Genomic DNA, 24,990 nt, shown 5'->3' with positions numbered 1-24,990 from the left:
TCTTTTACAATTTATTGAAAAAATAAAATGCAAAATGAAAGTTATATATTTTCAGTCCAAATAAAAGTTGCAACCTAGGTGAGAGTGTCTAGGCAGGTCTAGGCGCCATTTCTTAATTTTCAAACTCTTATGATTAATTCGGAACAATAGAAATTTTCAGAACAATGATTATAATATCTCTTTTATAATAATTCACACTTAAAGGAGTACATTAAATTTGATTTTTCTTTACAATATTTTCATGATATTGTCATTTCTAAGTTCTAACAAGCGCACTCAACTCTGTATCATTTTTTTTTTTGAGATGTCCACCGTTAGTTGAATTAAAAAACCTCACTAGCTTGCATTTCTTAAAATGGATTTAACCCATCATTAAAACAGATAAATAATAAATATACACCGGACAAAGACTTAGTCTTCTGAAAAAAGCGAGTCCTAATCGTCATAACTTCATATATATACACCATTTTTTTACATAACTTTTGACACACGTTTTTTGGGCTCACTTTTTGTGTATTTTAACGATCTGAACTATATTTCTTTTGAAACATCATTCATATAATTGCTAAAAAATAGACAAATCCAAAATCATTAAGACATTCACTTGTAGCAAAGAAAATAGACAAATACAATTCTATAAAAAAAAACCTTAAACCCTTAATACAAGGGTCATATGTTTTCAGATTTAAGTAATTTTTTGTAGACATGATATTTGTGAGAAGAACTAAAAAATAAACAGTTCAGATTGTTGAAATATATCATAATATAAGTTCTTCAAAAACTTATATAAAAAATTACATAAAAAAAATAGTGCGACGGATCTGCCACTAGGTACATATTATTCATGAATCGGTTTACAAAAGATGATTTTTTTTCAGCTATATATTATCAACTAGAAGATGATAATTATATGCATGGTGGTCCTTGTATTAGCTGTATGTGTCTGCGTGGATAAAAAGAAACTACCAAGTTGGCATCTCATCAACTTGGGTTAATTTTGGGAATTTCATTTTATATATAAACAAATTTGCACTTGCAAACCCTAGTTAGATGACTAATTACTTTGATTAGTCTTCGCCAATTTGATTAAAATAAGTTTTTCCAATCTAAGATATGCACGATTAGGAAGTTGCTAGCTAAGTTACCAATTTAATCCCATCACCACCAAACTCCACTTCAACCTACTAGCATTAAACTGAGATAGTGTCATTCACACACCTATTTTTAATTCTACACCTTTGTTAATTTTTTATTGTTTTCAATTCATTCGATCCGACAGCTAAAAATTGAGATGAGAATATAAAGTAAAAATGGATACATGGTTAACACTACCCTAAAATTATACCGCGTGCATTTATAAGTTGAGCTTCATCACTAGGACTATGTACGATTAATTTAGAGTGATGCTATTTACACACGTATTTTTACTTCTCACGCACTTGTTTTAATTTTCGACATTCGAATCAAATGAATAGAAGAAGATCAATAGATAAAAATTTACAAAAGTGTGTGAAATATAAAAATAAATGCGAATATCACTGCTCTTAATTTAGTGATATGTTTCTCAAATTTAACTCTCATAAATATCAATTCGATATCTAATTACGGTTAATTTATTGTGTAACCGGCTTAAGCCCAAATCTCGTTTCTTAAATATTGTTGAGATCTGTGAACGACTCTCTTTTCTCTATTACTCATGTGATCATGTTTATTAGGGGTTCAAAAGTGAACCACTTGTGTGATAAAAATCTATAATATAGTAATTTAATGACAAAAAAGTACCTATCTTTATCCTTGAGCCAAAGATCCAAATACGTTAGCCTCTCATTAGGGACCCGGCTTCTATTCCCTCCCACTTTTCATACACTCTCATCTCCTGCTATTTTGTACAGTTACGGTTAAGTTACGTTAACATTTGATGTTATTTTTTTATAGAGATAATAAGACAAAAAGTAATAGTAATATAAAATATTGACGCAACTTAACCGTGACCACACAAATAAGAAAAAATAAAAGTTTTTGAGAAATGAGAGTGCAGAGAAACCAGGTCCTCTCATTAGGACCAAAATAGTTAAAGTAGTGAAAAGCAAGTGTGAGTGTCAAGTCTCGAACATACTATACCAATAAGCTAAATAATGGATTAATTAATCATAATTTCCAACTTTGCACTCCAAAACTTTATATTTATTCAACTCAGTTCATAATTATTGAGGTTGGTCAAATCCCCTAGTTTTATTATGGGGAGGAAGTATAGTTTGATGGGAACTTTAATGAAAAGCTCCCGGTACTGTTTACTTTAACGAAAAACCACATTTTCACACTAAAAAGTCAATCCTGGTACTATTCACTTTACCCTTTATTTTGTCCTTATCATTAAAACTCAAAGTTTTCAAGCCCTTTTCATTAGTTTTCCTTAGTTTTATTTGGGGGGAGGAAGTTGGTCTTTGGTCAATGAACTAGGATTTGGGTTATGTAGACAAAATTGTAGTTTAAATTTGTAAATTAAATTATATGTTTTTAATAAAAAATAAATACAATAATCAATACTTAAATAATAATTTAATTATAAATTTTTATATAATTTAGTATACGAAATTTAATTTATAAATTTAACTCTATAACATTATCCCAAGAACTTAGTCAAGAACTAGAAAAAAGCAGCATAAAAAGTGAAGGGGTTTGGTATTTTGATGAATTGGGTTCGTGCCATGTGTCCACTCTTCCGAGAACCACCACTCTCCACTATCTTATACAAAAAGACACTCTCTGCACCATCATCTAACTGCACAAAAATCTTAACAAGATCGAGTGGATGTCTGCGGTTGTTCAGAGATGATGATTTGTCTGTTTCCTTCTCGTGAAACTCAACCTGGTCAGCTCCTCCCTTGCCACATACGCCACCCTCCGTCCCTCCCTCCGTCCCTCTCTCTCTCTCTCTCTCTCTGAAAGTTCCTGTCCTGTCTTGGTTTTGCTGAGACACCCTTTGGATTATTTCTGGTGCTAATATTTATTTCTTAATTAAAGATAAAAAAACACCAAATTTGCTGTTTCTGGCATCAGCTTTTAGCCACGCTTATCTGTGTTCTGTCAAGCTGTTTCTTCTTTTTGTGGAATCAGTGGCATGAGTCTCTTTGCATGGGCTCTCTTTTTCGGTTTTTGACATTTTTCTGCCCACCTTTTGCTTCTTTTTCTTTTTCAAATCCAGGTGAAATATTTTTCCACTTTTTTTTTCTTTTCTTGAAGGTATTATTTTTACTTCAAAAATGGGATCATTGGATTATGGGGTCTCCTAACTAATCTTCTGTTAACCAGAGCAATTAAAGTTTGATTACCAAAATTTTTTTTTTTTTAATTTTCATGTAAATTTTGCAATTTATCTGGTTGTCAGTAAGTCATTTATCCATCACCATCACATGGTTCTTGCAACAGTTCTTCTGCACTCTCTGATGGAGAATTTCATTTATTTTTTGCAGCTGGAAGGAAGATGGAGGTGGACCCACCAAGGTCTTTGAGGTGATGGAAATAGATGGCTGAGATTTGACAATTCTTCTGCTTTTCTACTTATGAAAGTCTCATACACAAAACTAGAAATTTTGTTTTAGTTTTTTAGAAGGTAGATGATTAAAAGCTAAATTGCTTCATGTGATTGCAGTAATCAGAGTTAGTTGGCATCCCATGAATTTCTGGTGAAAAGAAAAGGCTTCAGATTTTCTGTTGGTTTCATTGATCCTTGGAGGTGAAGAAAATAAACAAAAAATGGAGCCATTAAATCAGAAGTCTCTGGAGAGAGCTGTTTCACAGAAGGCTTTGCAAATGGGGAGTTCATTTCCTTGTCAAATTTGTGTGGTGGGTTTTCTGTGTGGAGTTTGCCTCACTTCTCTCTTTCTTGCTGCACTCACTTCCCTTGGTACTTTTGAGTATGGAGGCCTTTCGTTTTCGTCGATTTCTGAGGGTTCTTCAGCTGGGAATTCAAGCTCAGAGTTCATCAGTGAGTCGAATTTCCACATATACTCTTCAATTTCTTGGTCATTTTTGCCTTTCTCTTTTACATTCTGAGATGTATAATTTGGAGCTTTCGTGTTTTTAATTCGAGCGATATTCTAATTCAATCTAAACCGCGACGATTATAATTGAACTTGAGTACTGAAGTCATTCGAGCGATATTCTAATTTAATCTAAATTACGAGGAGGGTATTTGAACTTGGGTGCGGTTGCGGAGCACAATGTTCTAGCCAACTTCGCTACGACTAGGTCCATGCGAGTTTGGGGACTTCATATACTTTTTAATGAGGTTTAATTAACTAAACTAGGGTGGAGAATCAGGGTGAGAAGGCAGGATGGGAATAATTAAAAGGTGTATTCAAAGCTACTTAAAGTTAGAATAATAACTTCATGAACACATTTTCTTCACTTGAATGCTTAACTTTGACTAGACTTGCTGGTTGAATCCTGAATATATGCTTTAATAATTCATCCATAAGCTTTTAGATTCCATTATTTTGTTTTTTTACTTACATGATTCTTGAGGTTACTTCCAAAACCACTGTTAGATTTCAGTCGCTTAACGCGAAATGGCAGCTCCGTGACTTCGAGGTTCAGTCATGGCGGGTGTGCGTGTGTCTAGATAAAAATAACGGTTATTTTAATCAATGGCATTCATCAAGTAGTTTAACGAAGAATTAGAAGGATTTGCAAGGGACTAATTTTATGGTTTTGAAATTGAAGATGTGGTTACAGGCACAAACTGCAGTTCAAAACGGCAAATCAGAACAGCGAAAAAAGTTGATTCACTGAGAAGTGAAGAAATGATCAATGATGAGAGAGTCACATTACTGTATTCAGCTTGGAGTGCTGTACTAAATGAATCAGGTTCTGGAGAGAGTGACCTCTTGCAGAGAATTGGAGTAAGCAGATCAAGTATTCCAAATGCCCCACATTTGGAAAACTGCAAGTTGAAAGCACAAGTAAACGAGCGCCTTGATAAGCATGCGGAGAACGAGAAGTATCCTCCTTGGACAAGTTGGAAGGGATTGTTGGACAGGTACCCTGCAGCTGCAACTAATGAGCAGTCGAGATACTTTAGGCATCAAGATATATCCGAAGGTGCCTACGCTCCCTGGGTATGTTTCTAGGTCTCGAAATCCCATAACTATTTCTCCCTGTAGAACAAGAATTTGGAAAGATTAGCATGTATAAGTCAGTGCAATCTTGCATACATATATATATGCATTTAAACGTTATTTATTTCGTATGATATTTTGAATTTTTATGTGGCTTAGTGAGGTAAGAAGATGATGTGTTTTGCAATCTTTCTCTAATAAGCAAAGCTTATGCAGATTACAGGGTCCGATGAAGAAAATTATCCCTTGACACGAAAAGTGCAACGAGACATATGGATGCATCAGCATCCTTTGAACTGCGGCGACCCTAGCGTAAAATTTCTTGTAGCTGACTGGGAAAGATTACCAGGATTTGGCATTGGAGCACAGATCGCTGGAATGTGTGGGCTTCTAGCTATTGCAATCAATGAAAACAGGGTCCTTGTCACCAACTACTACAATCGAGCTGACCATGATGGTTGTAAAGGTTAATATCACTACATCTCAGCTCAACTGTTTTGACGATTTTCATTCTTATATAACTTAAGCATATAGGAGTTTGAAACATCAAAATAGACTTTTGTTCTTATAGTCAAGTGTGGATGATAAGTTCCATGTGTTACAGGTTCGTCCCGCTCCAGTTGGTCTTGCTACTTCTTTCCAGAAACATCCATACAATGTCGAAATCGTGCTTTTGAGCTTATGGGAAGTGAAGAAGCCTGGAAAAAAGGCACCATTACAGCAAAAGAAAGTTATAACTCAAAGCAAATATGGGTTGGACCTACACCCAAGTAATAATTTGCATCTCTAACCATTTGGTTTTCAGTTCACTTCTCCTAATAGTTAGCAGCTTATGTATTTCTGTTTATCTCATGTCGTTTGTCAAATATTTAATGCAGAATATGGGGCGATCCATGGAGTCATTTGCAACCTACGACAGAAATAAATGGGAGTTTGGTTGCTTATCATCGCAAAATGGACCGGAGGTGGTGGAGAGCACAGGTAGTCTATATAGATCTATAAATGTATAATATATTTGCTTCCAAGTACACTATATTCATGAAAGAAAAGCAAGCACCACCGCTATGTTCACGAAAGAAAAGCAAGCTCCATATTTGATTGGAAGTTGTTACATTATGTCAGGCGGTACGATACTTGATGAGATTTCAAACGGAGTACACATGCGGCTTATTGAATGTTGCCCGCCATGCTGCATTTGGAAGGGAAGCTGCCCATATGGTCATCAGAAGTTTTGACGGAAAATGGCCTAAGGTTTGTTACTTTTGTCCCTTCTGCCTTGTTTTTCTTGCAGGACAGAGGTTAACAAATAATTTCACTTGATTGTCTTCGTACACAATGGCTTCTGATTGTAACGAGGTCTCAATTTGTATATATCGAGTTTGGAGCACACTGGATTAGTAGTACACCATATACAGCGTGCGATATTGAGATTATGCAAGTCAAATCTTCTCAAACGATTACACTTTATAATGTCTTTCGTTGCAGGATGTTACAATCGACCCAAGGTCTGATATCGAAGAATTTGTTTGGTCTAGTCACAAGCCGTGGATGCCTCAGCCACTCCTTAGCATGCACGTGAGAATGGGAGACAAGGCGTGCGAAATGAAGGTGGTGGAGTTCGAAGAATACATGGGTCTTGCTGGCCGAATAAGAAAGCGCTTCCCGCAGCTCAAGAGTGTGTGGCTCTCTACTGAAATGCAGGTTTAGTTTTCTCGCATTAACATCATGTTTCCGAATAGATTTTGAAGTGATCGATCATGCGTAACCTAACATTAACAATCTTCCAGGAAGTGATAGACAAATCCAGAAGTTACCGTCACTGGGACTTCTACTACACGAATGTGACCCGTCAAGTGGGGAACTCGACAATGGCTGCTTACGAAACGAGTCTTGGAAGGGAGACTAGCACGAACTATCCGATTGTTAATTTCTTGATGGCAAGTGAAGCTGACTTTTTCATTGGAGCACTGGGTTCAACTTGGTGCTTCCTTATCGATGGAATGAGAAACACCGGCGGGAAGGTTATGGCCGGATACTTAAGCGTTAACAAGGACCGGTTCTGGTAGAAAATCCGTCTAAACTACCGGCAACACGAATAGATGTGTAAATCATTAGGTCAACAATTTTGTTGTCTGTATATCGTTATGTATCGACAGTAAAATCGTCATGTCTTAATCATGTAAGCCCTGTACATGCTTAGATAAGCAAAGACCGATAAAGACGGACTGTTAACATGCAACGTCTTTCATTTGTATTTGTGTTTGTACCACTCGGCATTGAGAAAAAGTTCTCCGAGGTATCGTTTGGTATGCAGACGGGATTAGACGGAACGGAATGGGACGGATGTGGAACGAGTCGTTCCAGGGGATGAGACGGAACGAAAATTCACTTAAAATTCAACCATTGGAACATCGCGTTTCATTCGTTTTAGGCGCACCAAACGTAGGACGGAACATTTCGTCCCATTCTGTTTTGTCTCGTCCCACGTACCAAACGGTACCCGAGGGGACAATGTACCACTCCGACGATGTGAAACACCGTGCACTTGGTACAGGCACCGAAGAGTTTCACATCGTTAAGTACAGACACCAAAGAAAAATCGTAGTACGACCGCCTGAAAGATGTTTGAAGACTATTAAAGCATCACACATCTAAACTCCGTACGCTGCCGGAGGGTATTTGTACCACTCGAACATTGAGAAAAAGTTCGAGGGAATAACGAACCACTCCGACGATTTGAAACACTGCACTTCGGGCGGACACCGAAGAAAAATCATAGAGCGACCACCTCAAAGATGTTTGAAGGCTACTAAAGCTTCACTCATCTAAACTCCGTACGCTGCCGGCCACCAATAGCCCGCCGCGGCCACTCCTCCGACTCACCTCTCTCTGTCTTATCTATTGTTGTATTGATCAACTTTTGAATGCAATTCCAAAGAGATGTATATATTTTCTATTGAATCTTGAGAAAGTTTAAGCATTTTCATACATATTTTAGCACAAAGCATACAGAACCGAAACAGATGATGGTCTTGGCTACAATGACAAGCACAAGAAAATACCAACCACAAAAAAATGAAACAACTTGGATACAAAGATTGATGCGAACTCGAAATTAGAACAAGAGAAACTATAAGAACAAGAGAGGTCGGTTCCCCTCAGATTTCACGGCACATAACAATGCAACAATTGAAGAAGATACATATATTCTTCTTCTAAATCAACAATTACGAGCCTAAAACGTATCAGGTAAGACTTTCGTGATAAAATCCAATGTGAAGAATGAAGGTCATGAACGCACAAGAACTGGCTTTACCTCATTTTGTCTCCCACGAAATCCCTCTTAGAGGTAGAGCAGTAGTTAATTATGCCAAACTATTCTTCGACATCCTCGCTTGCCTGATGTCCTGCTTCGGCAGGCTTGGCTGTTGCATGTCTCCTGTGTTTCTTGCTCTTGGCTTTCTTGGCCTTCATGCGGCGTTTTTTCTCATTGGCATCAACCCAGGTATAGTCTGACGGTATGAGGAAAGGGTCAACTTCATCCTTATACCGGTGGCTTTCGCTGTCACTTGATTGCCCACCACGACTTCCTCTCACCCATGACATCCATGACGAGGATCCTTCTGAGTCCTTTGACTTTGCATCCTGAAAATGTGCAGGACTGGAGAGAGGGGTTGAAAACTCCTCCACCGGCTGAAGCTCCTCAAATTTGGTAAATGTTACAAGAACTCGTATTGTTGGGACAATAGGAATAGCAACCTGCGGTAGGGAAACGCAACTTTAGGTTGACATTCAAAAACAGAGGCTGAAGGGCTACAAAGGGTAAACCTATAAATTACATGATGCCATACTAATTGATAAAACTGAACAGTGAGAACCAAAAACACACGCATGTAAATTTTGTAAAAATAAGATTCTAAAAAGAACTCGTACAAATCACTCAGCAGACTTCACCCAGAATATTTCTTTGTTACGCATCTACCAAATATTAAGAAATTATTTGGCAGCAATTCAGGAATTGTGGCAAATAAGTTGAATTTTGTTTATGAAATATGTTTTAATCAGGTGATTTATTATAGCAACTGGACAGCACGACCATACCAACCAACAAAATTGCATAAACAATCAAACTGTGGAAAAAAGATTGAAAAAATAGTCTATGAAGCTAGAACTTCCGTATTACCTTAACAGGAAAGGTGCCAGGGGGTAATTTAGTGGTCAAAAGCTCCCGGAGTCGCCTTATAGCCTTGACCTTGTTTGCTAAGATGTCTAGTAAAGGAAGAAGCTCATCTGTTTTCAACGGGAAATCTGGCGTCAACCACAAGACAGGCCTCAAACCCTTTTTATACTCACTCTCATGCTTAGAATCAGTCGACCCTTTCTTCTTTTTCTTCTTACTGCTTTTATCTTTTCCCTTTTTCCCATCTGCAATGTCGTCTTTAGGGAATTCAGATGATGGTTTTTGATGATCAAGTGATTTCTGGTTGCCACCTTCTGGGGCCAACTTTGAGAACTTCTTCAAAGGCTTTGGATCTTCGGAATCATCGTTTCCCTTTGAATTTTTCTTGTTCCAACCAAACCAACCCTTCTTCTCCTTAACAACACCGTTCGATTCACAGTTCTCATACGAGCCTCCTGAACCTTTTTCATGGCAGTCAGAGACCCCATTGTCCTCATCCTCACAAGCACCATCTGAGTTCCCCACACGAAGTGCAGAATCCAACTGCTTTTTTTCTTCAGCGGTCAATACATCATCATATTCATCATTATCACCACCATTTGCCACCTTTTCTTCATCATCCACTGCAAAGAGTTCCTCATCAGTCATAGCACCTGGAACCCGCCTTGACTTCACACTCACCATCACATGAAGCATATCATAAACTTTGGCCTTCCAATTTCCAACCATCTCAGTCCTCTCCTGTCGCCTCCAATTTAAATGGGGGATAAGCTCGGCCTGAGTAACATCAATGCCCGGCCTAAACATATTCGTCTGGGACATCAAGGCCACTTCATGGGCAACTTCAGCTTCGGTTGGTTGGGCACCAGCTCCTTCCAAAGCATTTGTGATTTCTTTCTCCTTATGTGCAAGAACAATCAAAGAACCAGGTGCCAAATTCACATTACCATCCTCTGAAGAGTAGCCCTCTCCAAGAAACAGAAATGTTTGATCAGACCTTTGAATGCGAAACCCATCAAAACCAGCAAGAGTCATGTCAGCTCGAAGATTAGAACCACGCTTCCAAATTCGGTAAGTATCTGATGGAGCAATTCGACCAATAAACGGGATGACTGAGCTCTCAAAATGAAAACTTATCTCCATATAAAAATCACGAATCCGGGCCGTAGAGGCAACAATACGGGGAAGTCTACGACACCATTTAGCCCAAGCAAGGGGCTGGTAGTGCCGTGCAATGATCATAGCAATTGCTTCCTCTCTAGTGCAGACAGCTTCTTGGAGAGCACTCCAACCATTCTCATTTTGAAGACTCCAATCAGCACCAGCTGCCATCAAAATCTCCGCTGAGCTTGGGTCCCGGAGACGCACAGCTAGATGAAGAGGAGTCTCACGACCAGGAACGTCTCGGCGATCAATGACAGCAGATACAGCATCAGCTCGGAGCTCAGCCTCAAGAGATTCACCTTCGGTGCTTACTTCACTGGCCTTGGCAAGTCGAGGGAGGGTAGAGATAATGCGCTTGAGAGTGGCATAGTCGCGGCGTGCAACTGCCAAATGAGCTGGACTGTGGGAATATTTGGAAAAATCTTCCACTGAATCTACGGATTTAACTGTTCTCTCAGTTCCTAAGCTATTGCTGCTTTCACTCTTCATTTTCGGAACTCAAATTCAAAACAATTGCCCTCAAAACTTCAAATTCACCATTCCAAGAACCACAAACCAGGCCTAGGGTTTAACACCAACAAAATCTACCAAGTTTAGATTTTTGTTTTACTGGTGTTTTAGGTCCATGAACTCCCAAACCCGACGATTCAATATGAATCCATTCTGAATAATTTCAAAATCAAATCAGACTATGTTATTCACTCACCATTGCTAAATCTTTAATCATTTTCGCAGCTCAATCTCCGAATACAAACTACACCAGTTGATCTTGAGCTCCATCATAGCACCTAGAAGCTACCAGAAAGCCTCAAATCTGTAGAACAAACAAAAGATTTATCTTTTAGCTCAAACCATCACACAACAACAAGCAAACCTTTGTACAAATGAAGCACAGATTTATGCACCAATAAGCGAAATTCGAAAACATAACTTTCGGATGGCATCTACATTCCTACAAATACCCACCTAAAAAAGATCAATAATTTCAATTCCATTTCTTATTTTCTTTCGCTCCCCTCAACTTTCCCGGCAACCAAACGGAAAATATAATGCTTTCTCCTTTCTCTCAATAAAAGATGGAACAAGCAGCCTCAAATTTGAAACCCAAAATTCAAAATCACAACTTTCTGATTCCTATCTTAATTATCCACATTATTTCCGAAATACCCACCTAAAAAGGACCCAGAATTTCACTCCCATTCCTCCCGTTTTCTTTCACTCCCCTCAACTTTCCCACCAACCAAACATAAAACAACTCTCTCTCTAAGAACAGAAACAGCAAAAGAAGAAAGTACCTGAGAGAAAACACAAGAAATTGGGTTTCCAAGTCAAGCCAAGTCAAGAAATCGATTGAGCTGCAGAAGGAGAGAGAAAGATGGAAGAGAGAGAGGAGAGATATGGAGGGGTTAATCGAACGGCTGGAGTGGAATTTCAGATGTGGAATCTAACAGCCAGGATCTTATTATCCCTTCTTCTTCTGGGTTCACACTGTATTATTAGCTTTGAAAGTTCAACTCGGTACAGAGAGGATGTGACCCGACTCGGTCCCTGACTCAGTCCCCCACCTCAGATCTCTCTCTCTCTCTGTCCCTGTATTTCCAGGTTGAGTCTCTTCACTTTTGCTTTTTCTCTCTGTCACAGTTTTAGAGCGCCATTAAACAATTGCCTCCCTTTTGGCAGTAAATCACTTCCTTGCCATTCTTGGTGAATTTTCTTGTTTTGGGTAAATAATAAAAGAGGTATTTGTTAATTTTCTTCCTCGAAGCTGTTAATATTTTCTTTGGACTTTAATTTTAGCTAATCGTTCTCGAAACTTTATAATTAACCAATTTTCCTCTAAGCTTTTATAATTGGCCAACTTTCTTCTTGACCTTAGGTTTTGAATTTTTTCATCCATCTTGATCACATTCACGACATGTGGCAATTGTATGAGGAAAAATATAATTTTATACCTAATGTAGACAACATATTGTTTTTCTTCTCCGTCTCTTATGCTAGTTCACTTTGTACACTTTTGTTTGAATTTTATTCATAATATTGACAACTATGAATCTTCTCCGTGATCTTACCTCTTCATATTAGAAACTGATCAATTATAAGCATTCATGTGGTAATCGGTTAAAATTAAAATTCAGGTGGAAAATTGATAGCTCTTCACAAGATTGGGGAAGAAATCGACGATTACCTCAATATGGTAAATTAGGTATTACAATTTACCATATTATTATAAAAATAAAAAAATTATTATTGACACTCTAAAAATCTGATTGTGCACTATGTATAAATTTATTTTTCTTTCTAAATATAAAATATTTAGAATGCACAATTAAATTTTTGAAGTTTCAATAAGAATTCCTTTATTATATTGTTAAGGTAGATTTTTAATATAACATTAGGTTGATTGCTTTAGTGATGAAAATGATTAGCCCAAAGTAGGAGAAAAGTTCTTTCCCTTCTCTCCTATTCCTAAATAAAGAAGTTAAAAAAAAAGTCTAGATTTGTTTTTATACCATTTATATAACTAATTATTTATATTATAAAATGAGGTAAGGTACAATGTTATACTATGTTGTTTGTTTTGATACTAAAAAATCATAGATGGTTTAGAGTATAAACCAAGGATTCTCAAGATAAGAAAAAACAATTTAGACGCATCAATCATAACCAATTGTCTTATATTTTAGATCAAATCATCCAATCAACACATTTTACAGTAGGTATTCCATCATACATTAATAACAAATTAATCTTTTTCTCATCGTAATCTCGATATCACATATGATAGCCCTAAGTCAAACGGTATGTTAAAGTAGAATCGGTCTCAAATGGTGTGTCCTAGCCCCTCGGGGTTTGCAATCAACAGATTAAAACAATTGTGATTATTTATTTTTTAAACTAAATTAAAAAAGAAGAATCCAAATTTGAAATGTAGTGCGATGATGAAAAAACATATTCACTTACTTAACGCTCCATTTTGGCTGCTCATCCACCACTTGCTTAATGAGCCATTTTGGCTACAAAACTTTATACAAGAGGTTTGTAAATGAAATTCGGTCAAATTTCCAAATTAGTATACAAAAACAAATTAATAGGCCAAGAAATAAGGGACTTGTTCAAACAAAACTATAGTTTAATAGTAATTAATCTTTATTGAGCTACATCTACAATGCATCCACCACCACTTAACCCATATTTGTTGTATTATCTTCCACACACATGTAACTAAAATGTGCAAAGATATTTTTAAAATTTAAAATATTTACATAAATAATTCTTTCGTTTTTAAGTTTTTGGGGTCTCAGAAGGACCACCACTTCTCGATCACCGACAGTTTGCCAAGTTATGGTTGCCATGAAAAATTGCCAACTTATTATTAATCAGGAAATTAATTAGTAGGATGATAAGGGTCTTCTAATCCAGTCCTCACGTGATATCTAATTGGCTGACTAGTTTAAAAATGGTATCCCAATGCTTTTCATTGACAACCGATAAGTAATTTTGATGGTTTTAATTACAAAATAATTTTAATTTTATTTCTCATTGGAAGAAGAATGCTTAATTAGAGAAAATAATCACATAGTATACATGTGTTTATATTGTGTACTATTATAAAATAACTTAGTTAACATGTGACCATCATGTCAGAAATTTTAACGTAAATAAAGAAATGTTAATACACAATTTGTATATGTAAATATTTTCGAACACGAAAAACTTTAAATTTAATTCTACGATATTGACATGACATCCACCTTCACAACGACAACTTATAATTTGTAAGAATGAACATATACTAAACGAATAAAGAGAATCAAACAACTTTCTTCTTTTTTGCTTAGCTTCTTGGGTGTATAGACTTGATATTCTATTCATCTTTTATGTCTTCTTTTTATCACAAATGCTTTTCCTATCCTAGTTTTGATAGTTTTTATGGGGTACTTTTTAGGGTTTTGGCCCTTGGGGACCATACATATATATACATACATATATATATATATATATATATATATATATATAAAATATATATATCCACCTGTGAGGCCAGGGCATATGATTGAATACATGCATGCATGTCCCTTCATGCTTCTAAACTATTACTCTACAAACTATGTGGGTTTGTGGGGGTGTCATCCATGTTTTAAAAATCTCCGTCTAGCACTGTTTAAGTGGATTTGTATGTAAAGGCCAGGCCGTATGATTTCATTGCTAGTGAATACATGCATGCCCCTTCTTGCTTTTCAACTACTTCTCTACAAATTCTGTGAGTCTTGGAGTGCATTGCTACTCCTTTTTCTTTGCTTGTACATGCATTGCCATCTCTAAAACAGCCATGCATGGTGGTGGTGTAATATGTGTGTGTGTGTATGTATATTAGTATATATATCTGTGTGTATTATTTATATATATGGTCCCCGTCAGTGCATGTGGGTAGCTAACCAAATCTACATCCTTTTCTTTTTGCTTTTTCAGAGTGAAAGCCCCCACACTTGGCCATGGAAACAAATTAAACTAAAGAAGTTGGCACTTGCCGATCTGATCTGAATAATTTGATGATCGAGGTCCCCGTCTACCTGCAACTGTAGCATATATATACTTCAAATTAATCTCGATTAACCAAGAAGTGCGTGATGAAAGATAGTAGCACATACGTAAGCTGTGTATATACACCTGGTGACAAACAAAAATTTTATCCAACTCTAATGGTAATATAATATGAAGTTATACAAGCAACTGTCATTTTTTATATTTATTTTTTATTATTATTAGGGACATGGGTGAGAGTTTGAAACTATTACCATAATTTAAAGGAGATGAGTTTTAAACTCGGAATGCATGGGTAGGAACCCAACACCCTATACTATGATTTGGATGCACCATATGCTTTGAAATAAAATAAATAATGAAATGCATTCTCATATAGGAACATGGTATGAATCCGTAATGAATGATGTTATGATGACTATCATCCTGCCTACGTTCCTTGTACGTAAGGTAACAAGTCATAATTGTTGTTTGTTAGATGGAAAAAAAATGATACATATATATTATTGTATTGAAACAACCTTGTAATACAAGTAAAAAAAAAGGAAGTGTTATTGGCACTTCAAAAATCTCATTCTACACTCCTCACAAGTATATTGTTCTTTCCAAATATAGAAAGTTTGGAGTGTAGAATGAAATTTTTGGAGTGCCAATAACAATTCCCAAAAAAAAAAAAAAAAAACAATAAATCTCCATTTCCAAATTTTGTAGTTAGAAATTTAGGGTGTCTTCAAATCTACGTAACACTCAATGTTATAGATGCTTTAGCTGTTACGTTTGATTTTTACAACTTTTAAGTTTCTTATTTTTAGTCTTAGCCATTTTTTTCGTATCATTCAATGCTACGTACCATTAAAAAGAATTGTAAATGTTTTTAATTTTCTTGGTGTATGGTTGCTTGTTTGTGACCAAAAGGTTTTGAATTCAAGTTGTGAAAACAGTTTTTTTTTTGCAAAGTAAGGATAAGCATGCATGCTTACAATAGACACTTTCTCTCTCCCCTTAGACCCTGCAAAATGAAGAGTCTTAATGGTTTGAAGTATCTCATGTGTATGGTGGTGTCTGCAGGATTGCAACTTACAAGACCATATCGTACTCTGATAATCACATATAACTAACTAATAGTGATGTGATTTGAATTGATTTCTATATATGACATTCAACGTGAAATTAAGAAGATTATTGTCATGCATCACATTGGTCAAGATTTATTAAGAACGAAAAGACATTTAGTCATCACATTAGTCTGGTTTACCAAACTAAGCATGCAATTTAACACATCAATCTGCTTTGTCATACATACGAGTTTGAAATAAAGCCAAAGTTGCCAACCCGAACCAAAACATTACATCAATCAAATATCTTAGGGTTTATGTCTAATAGACAAAGTACCAACCCCAATATTGTTTTCATGGTGAAGCATTATGTTATATACAATTGCTACAGTAGCTTACAAGCTAAGTTACTCTTATAACAAACAAAACTGCCTTCTTAATCTCATGATAATTGTTTAGTCAACAACCATTGGACCTTAATACTCCTAACGTCTCCCCCTCAAACTCAGAGGCAGAGAAAATAAGCATGAGATTGGCATAGTGAGTTTGAAATAGTGGTGCAGGCAGTCCTTTGGCGAGTATATCATCAGCAAAATCCTCATTGGAAGATACAAAATGAACCTGCAGTAGTTGTTTGGCCACTCTTTCTCTGACAAAATGCACATCTATCTCTATGTGTTTGGTTATTTGATGTTGAATAGGATTGCATGTCAGAGCTATTGCCGTTAAATTGTCACAGAACAAGAGTGGTTTATCAGAAGATGAAGCTTGAAGAAAGAACCAATAATTGTTTGATCCAATCAATTTCAGCTGTTGTAGTAGAAAAAGCTCTGTATTCAGCTTCAGTAGATGATCAAAAGACAATGTTTTTCTTTGATGACCAAGATATAAGATTAGAACCCATGAAAACAACCATTCCAGTAGTAGACCTCCTGTCATTAGGGCCACTACCCACTCTGCATCACTATATGTAGCTAAATCCAATGCTCCTTTGCCATAATGAATAGCACAACCTCGAGTAACCCTTAAGTATCAAAGTATTCTCTTTACTGCCATCAAAGTGGGACTCCATAGGACATTGCATAAACTGGCAAACCTAATGTACTGCAAGGGCAATGTCAGGTTTGGTAAATGTAAGATATTGAAGGGCGCCAACCAAGCTTTTGTATAATGTAGGATTGTTATGGCAGACAAGGAATGGCACATGGTTTAGACAATAACATCTCAAACTTAGTAAGTAAATATGTGATCCACAGATAAGAACAAACCATCCTTATTTGGCACAATTTGTATTCCCATAAAGTAATGGAGTGGTCCTAGGTCTTTAATATCAAATTCCTTAGTAGGAGAATTGATAACATTAGCGATAGCTTGAGATGCACTTCCTGTGATGATAATGTCATCAACATAAAGCAGTAACATAACCACAAAATTAATCACCAACAGTTTTAACAAATAGTGAAGAGTTTGCACATGTGGAGTTGAAGCCCAAGGAAGAAAACTAGTAAACCTGTCATTCCAAGCCCTTGGGGCTTGTTTCGATCCATATAAAGATTTGTGTAGGTTACATAAATAATCTCCATGCTTAGCATCAATAGAACTAGGTGGTTATGCCATGTATACTTCTTCTTGTAAGATGCCTTGTAAGAAGGCATTTTTTCACATCTAACTGCCTTAAAGACCAACCAAAATGTGCATCCATGTATACTTCCTCTTCGTGTACGGTGTCTGCAGGATTGCAACTTACAAATCGTACTCTGATAATTACATTAGACATGAAACTAAGAAGATTATTGCCATGCGTCACATTTGATCAAGATTTTATTAAGAACGACAAGACATTTAGCCATCACATTGGTCTGGTTTGGTCTCAGGGTTAGCAAACTTAGCATGCAATAATATAACACATCAATCTGCTTGTCATACGTACGAGTTTGGAAATAAGCCGAAGTTGCCAACCCAAACCAAAACATTACACATCATCAATCAAATATCTTAGGGTTTATGTCTAATAGACAAAGTACCAACCCCATATTGTTTTCATGGTGAAGCATTATGTTATGGTCCAAACCCTAATCCTCATCAACTACATCGTAGCTCTTCAAATTTCGCCGTTCAATTTTATTGAAATTAACTTCGACACACTTATGTTGAATCTTATCCGTTGTTTCTTTTTTATGTGTTAAATTCAATAAAAAGGAATGTACACAAGAGAAAAATATGCATGGTATCATATGACCCCATTACTATTTTATCACTACAAGAAGTAAGGAGTTTAGGGTTTGCATGCATGGCAACGACGGGTCATTTTTCAACTGAGCTCACTGTTGCTGTGTGGAGATGTCGGAGTGTAGAGAGAGAGAGAGAGAGAGAGAGAGAGAGTTGTGGAGCAGTGCAAGTTTTTTTCAAACATGCGTGAACCCCACGTGTAATGTAAAATGAGATGGTGGTTGTTGCCTCCTTTGTGACTGAAAGGTCCCTGTATCTAGTCCTGGAAACAACCTCTTTACAGCACACGTAAGGCTGCGTACCATAGCCATTATCCCTTCTTCCGGAACCCTCACAAAATGAGGAGTCTTGTTGGTTTACGGTTGCCCTTGGTATATGGTGTCGGCAGGATTGCAACGTACAAGACCATATCGTATAATTACATATAATTAACTAATAATGATATGATTTGAATTGATTTCTATATATAAAGACATTAGACATGAAACTAAGAAGATTATTGTCTGGCATCACAATTGGTCAAGATTTTATTAAGAAAGACAAGACATTTTGCCATCACATTAGTCTAGTTTGGTCTCAGGGTTAGCAAACTAAGCATGCAATAATATAACACATCAATCTGCTTGTCATATGCACGAGTTTGGAAATAAGCCAAAGTTGCCAACCCAAACCAAAACATTACACATCATCAATCAAATATCTTAGGGTTTGTGTCCAACAGACAAAGTACCAACCATATTGTTTTCAAGGTGCGTCCAAACCCTAACCCTAGCTCATCAACTTTATCCACATAACTCTTCAAATTTGTCTTTCAATTTTATTGAAATTAACTTCGACACGCTCCTGTTGAATCTTATCAGTGGTATTTTTTTGATGTGTTAAATTGAACAAGGAGTGCATACCGGAGAAAAATATACGTTGTATCGTTTATTATTTTATCACTACAAGAAGTAAGGAATTTAGGGTTTGCATGCATGGAAACAACGGGTCATTTTCCAACTGTGCTCGCCGAGAGATAGTTCTGGAGCAGTGTGACTTTTTCCAAATATCATTCATACAAAATGTTGGATTAAAACCAGAGAATATTTCTTTGATACAAATGACATCGGAAGGGAAATCGAACACAAAATCTCGGGTGGAGGGGGAATGCTCTGATCTACTTGAGCCACCAGCCCCTTGCACCTGGTAATTTAAGCGAGCGGATAAAATTATCCGATTACAAACAGTTTAGGCATTTGCATCAAACACCATATCGGAAATCAAAGGATCTTTTCTCCTTTCACATGAAGCAATGAAACTCAGGACTTCTGGGCCAATAATTCACAGGTGATTATATCATTCATGGTTGCTGAAGAACTCCCAGCACCTAAGACCGGAATGAGGTTGAAGACGGGTTCCTTGCCAGTCTTGATCCGACCCATTTCGGCCAGTTCATTGAATGCATTAGTCAACATCAGTGAGAGTGCATCCACAGATACATGAAGGCTTGTTGGACAATACAACCTCAAATACTATGCAAGGAAAGACAGAATTAGAATGATACGAACGAAAAACAGTAACAAAAGAAAGAAGAGTCATTAGACAAGAAACATACCATTGTGTCTTGCCAAGAAAAAGCGTTCTCCGTCGTAATTTTATCCAGAAGATATATGCAAAATCTTGATACTCTATCCATCTGCCTCTCTGCAAAAGAATTTTGATAATCCTCTTTGTTCTTGTCTTCCAGACAGATCATTGAAGCAAGTTCACTACTCACGGACAAAACAACCGTACATAATTTTCCAGGAACAATGCAACTCTGATAGCAAGAATCATGCCAGTCTGCATGCTGAAAACCCCAGTAACCAGGGGTGCTTGAGCAGGATTGGTCTTTTGCATTCTCAGTTGGTTCTTCGATATCTTCTGCAACAAATAAAATGGGCTTAATTTCTACAAGGGCCCTGCATGCCAAAAAGAGGAGCAACTAATTATTTCAGGTAATCACGACAAAATAAAATCGAAACAAATGAGGAGCATAAATAAAAAATTTACCCTTTTGGTAGATCAGGGACAAGCACATATAGAAGAATGGGATCAAATGCTTCAGAATTGGTTCCTAGATCCAACTCGAAGCTCCTTGTTTGTTTAAGGAAGGCAACCTGCTTCTCCTGAATTTTAAATATCTCTGACGATAGAATTTTTGTTGAACAGTAAGTGACAAAAACAATAGCTGAGGTTGATATTGAACAGTTAAAGGATTTAGCCACTGCTTCACTATTTTCTAGTGCCTTTTCCAGCTCGTCAATGGGGCCTCCTTGGCATAATGTCATTGTGGGAGGATCAAGCCCCAACTGCCCAGCCATGTGAAGTATCTCCTTATGCAAAGTTGCCTGGAAGCAAACAAATTGATCGAAATTAGAAGATCACCAATTTTAAATTTATGGAACTTTCCACCTTATATGATGCAAACCTACTGTTCTCGTTAGGAAATGAAGAAAAGTAAAAGGAAAGGTGCTGACTGGGAGCTGATGACGTATGTTTTACCTGGCTATAAGGTCCAATACAACTGGGTGCCCAGCAAGATATACTCTGTACATGTAGAACCTTTTTGGAATGGTCATTTGCCACCAAAACTTCCATGTATGCCTTACCTAAACCCGCTTGCGACAAAGGCAGTTCAATTGTACTGCGGGATGGAACACCAAAGGGGCACTTACCTTGAGTTATATACCTCACATATGTATCATTTGCTGCAGCAAACTCTTTCATGTCGGCAATATAAAGATGAATATAGAGAACATATTCCCAACCAAAACCATATTCTACAAGTAGTGATTCAATTTTCTTCAGGACAGCCTCCAGATCTCCTCGCAATCCTGTCAATTAGATCCTTTAACAGTTTTTTTTTTTTTTTTTTTTGAGAAGAAGATCCTTTAACAGTATTAAATTTTATAATACTATCTGAAAAACGATACACTGGTGGGGAATAAAAATTAAAACTGGAGAAGTATATTTCATCTACTGTTCACCTGTAGAAGTCGTACGTGAATCTTGTAACCAGCAACAAATAGAAAATGCATCACCCTTTTGTGTTCTTGAAATGTGAAGTTTATAATCAGCAAGTTCAACTGCATTCTCAACTTCGGCATCAGCTTTGCGTGCAGCATCATATCCTTGTGAATGGTCTCCTTGCACCTCAAATAGAAAACTCTTCTTCTCCTGACATTTCTGATTGGTATGATCACTGCTCCCCAAAGTACAGGACTCTGCCTTATTTTCCAAATGAAAAGCCAAGGGATGAAGCACCCCAACCGGAGCTATGGAATCTGAAGAGTGCAGTATTATTTGAAACTCATCCAGCACAATTCTAGCATTCTGTAAATTAAAAAAATCATGTAGAACGTAAATGCAACAAGTGACCTAAATGTTGACTTAAAAATGTGAAAAATGAATTGGGACAACTGCTCACTCCCGCTTATTCACAGCAGACCATGGCCAGAGGATGAGAAACGATATAAACTTACAACAAAGAGAGGGCAGTCCAGTGTCAAGGTTTCATATTCCCCTCCTTCGCCGCATACATTAATACCATACAAACTGACAACGAATGGAAGATTAACCAACAGATTTTATGGATTATGCTTGTATACAATCAAGAATGGTAATATCAATGTACTGCAGAAACTTTGGTTTAAGGTGGTTGGACAGAGAAAAAAAAACATACTCTTTCAACTTATGCAGATAGGGTTGTAAGAATGCTATTCCTTTGCCCAAGTGCTTTGAGGGATCCAACCCCATAGCAGCAACCTACGATATTCAAACAATATTAGGCTTCCATCCATAAAACTGTCCAAATACGCATGCAAGTGATTTCAAGCAACCAAAATAGCAAGTTAAACAATGAATTTTACCTTAACTGTAATTGCTAGAATCTCATTAGTTATCTGGTTGGCAAAAAGGGTATGTGAGTTAAAATAATGCATTACTAATAAACTGCATTTATATTGTTAAAAATGAAATTACCATTTCTTGAAGGAGCATCGACTGATCTTGTTTCCACAAGTATGCTAGAGAAACAAGCCCTAACCTAGAACACACACTTTCCACCCGCAGCCTTTGATAATCTGATGCAATAGCACCAGAGGATACTGCTGTGACAGAAGGAATCTGTCTTTTCACTTCATTTAACAAAATAAACATATCTTCGACTTCATCGCCAGGTGTCATTCTATAGCTAAGCTTCTGATGCCTATATGATCCACAAAAGTGATTCAAGAATAAAAATATGCTTTAAACAATCAAGTAATCAAGGGGATATAAAAACGCTTTACAGGTGAGAATTTCTCAACAATAAAAACAAAGATTGCAGCTTCTCAATCTAGGATAAAATGTTTTTATCAAAATTTCCTTCTTAAAATCTTGCCTTGTGGATCCTTGTATTCTCCTTCTGAACAACGGGACTCCCATGCATTCTGCATAGCTGACGACTATCTGGTGCCCAACCTAAGGAACGTAATCAGACTCAACAATCACATCACTGGATTTCCTTAACTTTAATTCGAATACGTAATTGTAGTGAGGAAGGAAAGAGAGACTTACAGTTTGATACATGTAGCTATCAAGCTCGTCCACAGAATCATCAGCTGGCATCAAATTTGCCACTGCAACAATCTGCGTAATAAAAAGCACGTATCAATTATCAAACTTTGAATATGACATTTATAAAGAATCTTTAAACTCTTTGAACATGGCAACCAAAAGCGCTTATGACTGCGTTTCAAGTGCTTCTGGGTGAATAGAACCGCTTTCTAGAGAATCACTTGCTAGATGCTTTTTCATAAACCACTTAGATTTCAATAAAAACTTCAACGTGTTTCTAATGTAAGCACTATGAGCAGAACTGCTTTTACAGAAGCAATCTCAAATGAGCCCAATTATTTATTTAACCAGCAATCACCCAAAAGCGAAAACTGAACCCAAGAGATATAAGCAATTCAGAAACCAGTTATAAAAAGGCAAAAAAGGAACGAAATTTTCTCCTTTTTTCTTTAACAATCCTGGATTTTCTCAGCCACCAAACACTCAGTCATCAATCCCAATGCCATTAGCAATCTAAACTCAAAGTCAAGCTGAACTTTCAGTGAAAACCCAAATACACAAAAGGTGAAAACAACGTGAAAAATCAGGAAAAAATCAATCTTTGCTATGAATTTCCTGCATTTTCTAGGGAACCAGACGGAAAGTAACGAACCTGGTGGCCGTATTGGATGCACTTCATCATGGCATAGCAGCTGTCCTTGCCGCCGCTTACTAAAGCAACCACCTTCATCTCCGCCTGCTGCTCTAACAGTCTAACCGCACCCGCCGCTGCGCTAAAGTTTACCCAAAACCTGCTTTCAACGTCTCTGAGTTTCTGGGAAAGGCAGGGTTTTGGGATTGTGTAATTGGGAGAGGTGCTTTGTTGTTTTTACCTTCCTCACGAAGAAACTTTTTGTTTGTTTTGGACTTTTGAAAATTTTTTAAAATGTCTGAAAACGTTTTTGGTGAAACTAATTTTGGATCTAAAATCATTTAAAATATTTTTTAGAAGCATTAGATATGTCGAATCACTTAAATGTTTTTTCATAATTCACTTGAATTTTAACCAATGATTAATTTTAAAAATATTTTCATTAAAAACGTTTTTAATTATTTTAAAAAAAAAATTCAAACAAACTTTCATATGGTTTTAAACGGAAGAGGTTCCTATCCGGATCCACTCTGTTGGAATAGTAGAAATCCCTATATCTTAGCTATTCATCGTACATCGTACGATCAATTTTCGTCAAATACTATTTGTGTTTAATTTTAAATAAAAAAATCAAATGATTTCTTACTACATGATACACGATGAATGACTAAGACGTAGAATCCCTAAGATTCCCACAAAGTGAATCCGAATGGAAACAAATGTTGTTTTAAACGGACAAGGATTGTCTGCCCTCCCACTTTCGGTGTCCTCCCGTGCTCTCATGTTTGTATGGTCACGATTAAGCCACATCAACATTTTATATTGCTATTCATTTTTGTCTTATTATCTCTATAAAAAAACAATATAAAATGTTGACATGGTTTAACCGTAACCACACAAAACAAGAGGGCACGAAAAGGCACCAGAAGTGAAAAGGCAGACAATCCTTGTCCGTGTTAAACTATGGGCGGGCCAGAATAAGGATTGGCACTTGTCCGTTTTAAACTTAGGGTTAGAGGTAGATAGTAGCAGAAAATTGTTTCGTGCTTTGGGGAATTTATAGGCGTTACCGAAGGTATATCCCACATTACCATCTCTTGTATCGTATGTGATACAAGGAGGAAATTATGGGGCGTGACTGGATGTGTGTTCCCTGTAAGCATCTCTTCTCACGTGACAATAATATAGAAATATACGACGTGACAATAATGTAAAAATATACGCCCCGTCACATGTTAAACTCTCTCGTATCTCAAAAGCCAGTCTAGGTTCTGATATTTTTTATGCTCCTGGTCTACTCTGAAAAGTAGCCATGGACATGTTTTACACTAACAATGCTTGTGCAAAATTTAGAAGACACAGTTGAGGCAAAAGTTGCCCAATTCCATACCATAAGCTCTTTCAGATCAAGCATTCACAGGGTTGCCCGGGTTTTTGCTCGGTTTTGCAAGAAATAGTCTTGCAAATCCGAGCAAAATGCTGCTTCTCTTG

General features: G+C 36.8%; 3 protein-coding genes across 8 annotated transcripts; 1 reads left to right on the top strand and 2 right to left on the bottom strand.

The window, feature by feature from the left end:
• The first annotated feature begins 2,708 nt into the window (after positions 1-2,708).
• On the top strand, positions 2,709-7,374 carry LOC126619860 (uncharacterized). 4 transcript variants are annotated; one of them, XM_050288281.1, is made up of 10 exons: positions 2,709-2,872; positions 3,474-3,513; positions 3,653-3,988; positions 4,738-5,120; positions 5,337-5,586; positions 5,725-5,890; positions 5,999-6,101; positions 6,243-6,371; positions 6,606-6,821; positions 6,908-7,374. In XM_050288281.1, the coding sequence occupies exons 3-10, from the start codon at positions 3,757-3,759 to the stop codon at positions 7,184-7,186; spliced, it is 1,758 nt and encodes a 585-aa protein (XP_050144238.1). In that variant the 5' UTR covers positions 2,709-2,872; positions 3,474-3,513; positions 3,653-3,756; the 3' UTR covers positions 7,187-7,374. The 4 variants fall into 4 exon arrangements, with proteins under 4 accessions (XP_050144238.1, XP_050144235.1, XP_050144237.1 ...); XM_050288278.1 differs by having other exon boundaries at positions 2,710-2,872; positions 4,726-5,120; XM_050288280.1 differs by lacking the exon at positions 2,709-2,872 and adding an exon at positions 2,908-3,205 and having other exon boundaries at positions 4,726-5,120.
• A 664-nt stretch (positions 7,375-8,038) lies between these two features.
• On the bottom strand, positions 8,039-12,091 carry LOC126619858 (uncharacterized). 3 transcript variants are annotated; one of them, XM_050288276.1, is made up of 4 exons: positions 11,760-12,091; positions 11,171-11,278; positions 9,304-11,025; positions 8,039-8,879 (listed from the first exon to the last, which is right to left on the bottom strand). In XM_050288276.1, the coding sequence occupies exons 3-4, from the start codon at positions 10,951-10,953 to the stop codon at positions 8,496-8,498; spliced, it is 2,034 nt and encodes a 677-aa protein (XP_050144233.1). In that variant the 5' UTR covers positions 10,954-11,025; positions 11,171-11,278; positions 11,760-12,091; the 3' UTR covers positions 8,039-8,495. The 3 variants fall into 3 exon arrangements, with proteins under 3 accessions (XP_050144233.1, XP_050144234.1, XP_050144232.1); XM_050288277.1 differs by lacking the exon at positions 11,760-12,091 and adding an exon at positions 11,431-11,726; XM_050288275.1 differs by lacking the exon at positions 11,760-12,091 and adding an exon at positions 11,431-11,726 and having other exon boundaries at positions 9,304-11,278.
• Positions 12,092-19,326: 7,235 nt separating this feature from the next.
• LOC126619857 (diphthine--ammonia ligase) lies at positions 19,327-23,762 on the bottom strand. Its single transcript, XM_050288274.1, has 12 exons — positions 23,521-23,762; positions 22,869-22,940; positions 22,693-22,772; positions 22,293-22,518; positions 22,181-22,213; positions 21,994-22,076; positions 21,794-21,866; positions 21,299-21,644; positions 20,814-21,145; positions 20,322-20,659; positions 19,885-20,230; positions 19,327-19,801 (listed from the first exon to the last, which is right to left on the bottom strand). Exons 1-12 carry the CDS (start codon positions 23,596-23,598, stop codon positions 19,589-19,591), a joined length of 2,220 nt encoding a protein of 739 aa, XP_050144231.1. The 5' UTR covers positions 23,599-23,762; the 3' UTR covers positions 19,327-19,588.
• Positions 23,763-24,990: the final 1,228 nt, after the last annotated feature.

The sequence above is a fragment of the Malus sylvestris genome, chromosome 4 (assembly GCF_916048215.2).
Source record: "Malus sylvestris chromosome 4, drMalSylv7.2, whole genome shotgun sequence".
In the NCBI taxonomy this organism is placed as follows: Eukaryota; Viridiplantae; Streptophyta; class Magnoliopsida; order Rosales; family Rosaceae; genus Malus; species Malus sylvestris.
This window is presented reverse-complemented; position numbering and strand designations above follow the sequence as displayed.

Bases quoted from the DNA above. Each gene is read 5' to 3' on its own strand.
- LOC126619860 (XM_050288278.1), top strand. From the start codon at position 3,757: ATGGAGCCATTAAATCAGAAGTCTCTGGAGAGAGCTGTTTCACAGAAG. The intron at 5,587-5,724 runs GTTAATATCACT...CATGTGTTACAG, and splicing joins TGACCATGATGGTTGTAAAG to GTTCGTCCCGCTCCAGTTGG. The intron at 6,102-6,242 runs GTAGTCTATATA...ACATTATGTCAG, and splicing joins GGAGGTGGTGGAGAGCACAG to GCGGTACGATACTTGATGAG.
- LOC126619858 (XM_050288276.1), bottom strand. From the start codon at position 10,953: ATGAAGAGTGAAAGCAGCAATAGCTTAGGAACTGAGAGAACAGTTAAA. The intron at 8,880-9,303 runs GTAATACGGAAG...TCCCTACCGCAG, and splicing joins CTGGCACCTTTCCTGTTAAG to GTTGCTATTCCTATTGTCCC.
- LOC126619857 (XM_050288274.1), bottom strand. From the start codon at position 23,598: ATGAAGGTGGTTGCTTTAGTAAGCGGCGGCAAGGACAGCTGCTATGCC. The intron at 22,773-22,868 runs GTAAGTCTCTCT...TACGTTCCTTAG, and splicing joins ATAGCTACATGTATCAAACT to GTTGGGCACCAGATAGTCGT. The intron at 20,660-20,813 runs GTAAAACATACG...GTTTGCTTCCAG, and splicing joins GTATTGGACCTTATAGCCAG to GCAACTTTGCATAAGGAGAT.